Source organism: Hemibagrus wyckioides, linkage group LG05, assembly GCF_019097595.1.
Source record: "Hemibagrus wyckioides isolate EC202008001 linkage group LG05, SWU_Hwy_1.0, whole genome shotgun sequence".
Lineage (NCBI taxonomy): Eukaryota > Metazoa > Chordata > Actinopteri > Siluriformes > Bagridae > Hemibagrus > Hemibagrus wyckioides.
In genome coordinates, this window is record NC_080714.1 from 859,259 (window position 1) to 861,758 (window position 2,500).

At 42.6% G+C, this 2,500-nt stretch overlaps 1 protein-coding gene across 5 annotated transcripts in view; it reads right to left on the reverse strand.

Annotated features, from left to right (window-relative positions):
• LOC131353261 (uncharacterized) overlaps positions 1–2,500 on the reverse strand; it is a 42,270-nt gene that overhangs the window by 23,976 nt on the left and 15,794 nt on the right. For all 5 annotated transcript variants that reach the window (XM_058390162.1, XM_058390161.1, XM_058390160.1 and 2 more), the window contains exons 10-13: positions 2,431–2,500; positions 1,673–1,768; positions 1,025–1,425; positions 771–943 (exon numbers count right to left, since the gene is read on the reverse strand). The exon at positions 2,431–2,500 is cut by the window's right edge and continues 29 nt beyond it. In XM_058390162.1, coding sequence (XP_058246145.1) covers positions 771–943; positions 1,025–1,425; positions 1,673–1,768; positions 2,431–2,500 — 740 coding nt within the window. The remainder of the gene's footprint in view (positions 1–770; positions 944–1,024; positions 1,426–1,672; positions 1,769–2,430) is intronic.

Consider the following 2,500-nt stretch of genomic DNA (forward strand, 5'->3'; position numbering starts at 1 on the left):
ACAGAGTGCAGTACCACCAGTGTTTTAGCCTGAAAAAAAGCAACAAGCCATGTGAGAACTGTAACACACACTCCCATCACGACCTCGGGGTTCTGTACATCTCCGTATCCGGCTGCTTCTCCAAGACTGATGGAGAGAACTGAAGCCATTATACATTTCACTGTAAAAGACCTGGTGCAGATTAACACAGTTTCCAGTGCGGGGTTTAAAATATTCATAAACACACTGGACAAGAGAGAGGTCATCCTCTCCTCATCTTACTGCCTAGATTCATAAATTAAATTTTTTTTTTAGTATAACATTATTATACCATGCATATTTTCCCTTTTTTATTTAAAGAAATCAAAGTAATGTAAAGCAGTGTGTAGTTGACGTTTAAGTCTTTAGTAATAAAAGTTTTTCAAGAAGAAGGTTTTCAGCTTTTTTAATTTTTGTATAAAATATGGCATGCAGTTGATTCAAACAATGATATAAAGCTATTCAGAACACCATTTAATGTAAATTGTGATAATCATTATTAATAATTGCAATTACAATTTCAAGGGAATAATCCACAGTTATGATTTTTGTCATAATCGTGCAGCCCTGGTTTGTATCACTGATAAACATCAGGATAACTGCAAATTTGAACAGTGGTGATCAGTGATTGGTCGTCAGGTACAGTGGTGATCAGTGATTGGTCGTCAGGTACAGTGGTGATCAGTGATTGGTCGTCAGGTACAGTGGTGATCAGTGAACTGCTGTAATTATGAGTACAGGTGTGTTCTTACCTGCCAGTAATGTCGTCCTGAGCTGAAGCCGTCTTTAGCCAGCACACACTCCCACCTGTCGAACCTCTGAGGCCCGGGCTTGACTTTAGTTTTTTGTCCCATTCGCACTCGTTTGCCATTGGAGGAGATGATGAGCGCTCGGTGAGCCGTCTCAGGATCCAGAACCACGTTGGCTGGGAGGAGAGAAAGTCCTTCATTCACCTGTACTGATGTTCTCTCTGTATGTAAACAGTATGTGATCATTTCTCTCTCACCTGCTGTGGGGATTATTCCTTTACAGATGTAGGCAGGAAGTTTCGGTCCGCTGCTTTCTTCCAAGGACTTTAATAACTCTTTCAGCGACCGGTTCTCCTCGCTCAATTTCCTGATGGCCTGCTTCAGCTCAGTCAACTCATTATACACGTTTATATCTGTGGTCGCCTCCACCAGTTGGTGTTCTTCCAGCTCTTTGTATTTGTAGTGATCCATCACGTGCCTTGAGCAGAAGGAACGAAGGCAAATCAAGCACGACTTGAAGGCTTTGCTTTTACTTCCTGTGCAAAAGTCACAGGGCACATCATCAGGTCCCGTGGCCAGAGGAGGCGCTTTACTGAGGCCCTCTCCTCTCCTAATGGAAAAGAGGATGCAGTCGCTCGAGCCAGCTATCCCTGAGTCCCTGTTCATTGAGACAGTATAAGAGCAGGAGAAGCAGAGAGTCACAACACACCACAACAACATAAACTAGCATTAATTACTGGGCTGATGGAATTCAGCAGGCTAATAAACAGAATATAAACACGACTCTAATCTCTCTGGTTTTAAGAAAATAATAGACTTCATGGTGGTAACAGTAACTCGGCTTCAGCGCACCACAGCATCACTCGCTATTTCACTGTTTCACCAAATGATCTTGTTTGATTTACCTGCTAGATTCCTCAAAATTAGATGTAAAGGCAGAAGAGCGTTCACTGGGCGCTCGTTGGGACTGGGCGCTCGGAGAGACCGGCCTGTCGAACGTCCTGTAGGAGAAATAGTTCATTCATAAAATAGAATAAAGAGGCCACTCGCTAAACACCAGCAACGATCCACGATACATTTTATTTGTTATCGTTTCTATGGTAACGGCTCACTCACGCTCCACTGACAATAAACAGATTTTAAAAAGTGTTGCTATGGTGAAATAAAGAGAAGCTCGAGTGTGTTGTATGGAAGGAGTCTCCAGGGTCAGCGCTGTGTATCAGTCAGACATAAAGCTGGAACTTTAAGTTTTCCACATCTTCAGAACAGAGGAGTTTAAAGCTCTTCACTGTTTTTCAGGAGTGTTATTGTTGAACACTGTGATCTGTTGTTTAATGGTGGACCAGGATGTACCTTGTAGTAGCTGTTCAGCCTGCAGCCACCAGAGGGAGACACGAATAATCAGAGCCATGAGCTCTACCTGTTCTCCCGACCACTGAACTGGAGCTGCTGGGATGTCTCGGCTGATATTTTGGGTCAGTTTAAGGTTAAATGCTTTGTGGTTACGTTTCTGTTTAGTTCCTCCTCAGTTTATATAAATATATACATATCTTCTGGCTAAAAAGGTTAAGTTTAAGAGGAACAAAACACTTGGGGACAGTAAGAGTGATTCCATCATAGATTATTTCACCACCTCAGAAGATTCGAATCTATTGAGTTTTACCTGAGGTCATCATCCAGTTCTTCACGCACTGAATTTAAAGAACCAGCGCTCTCAGAAGACATCACGGACC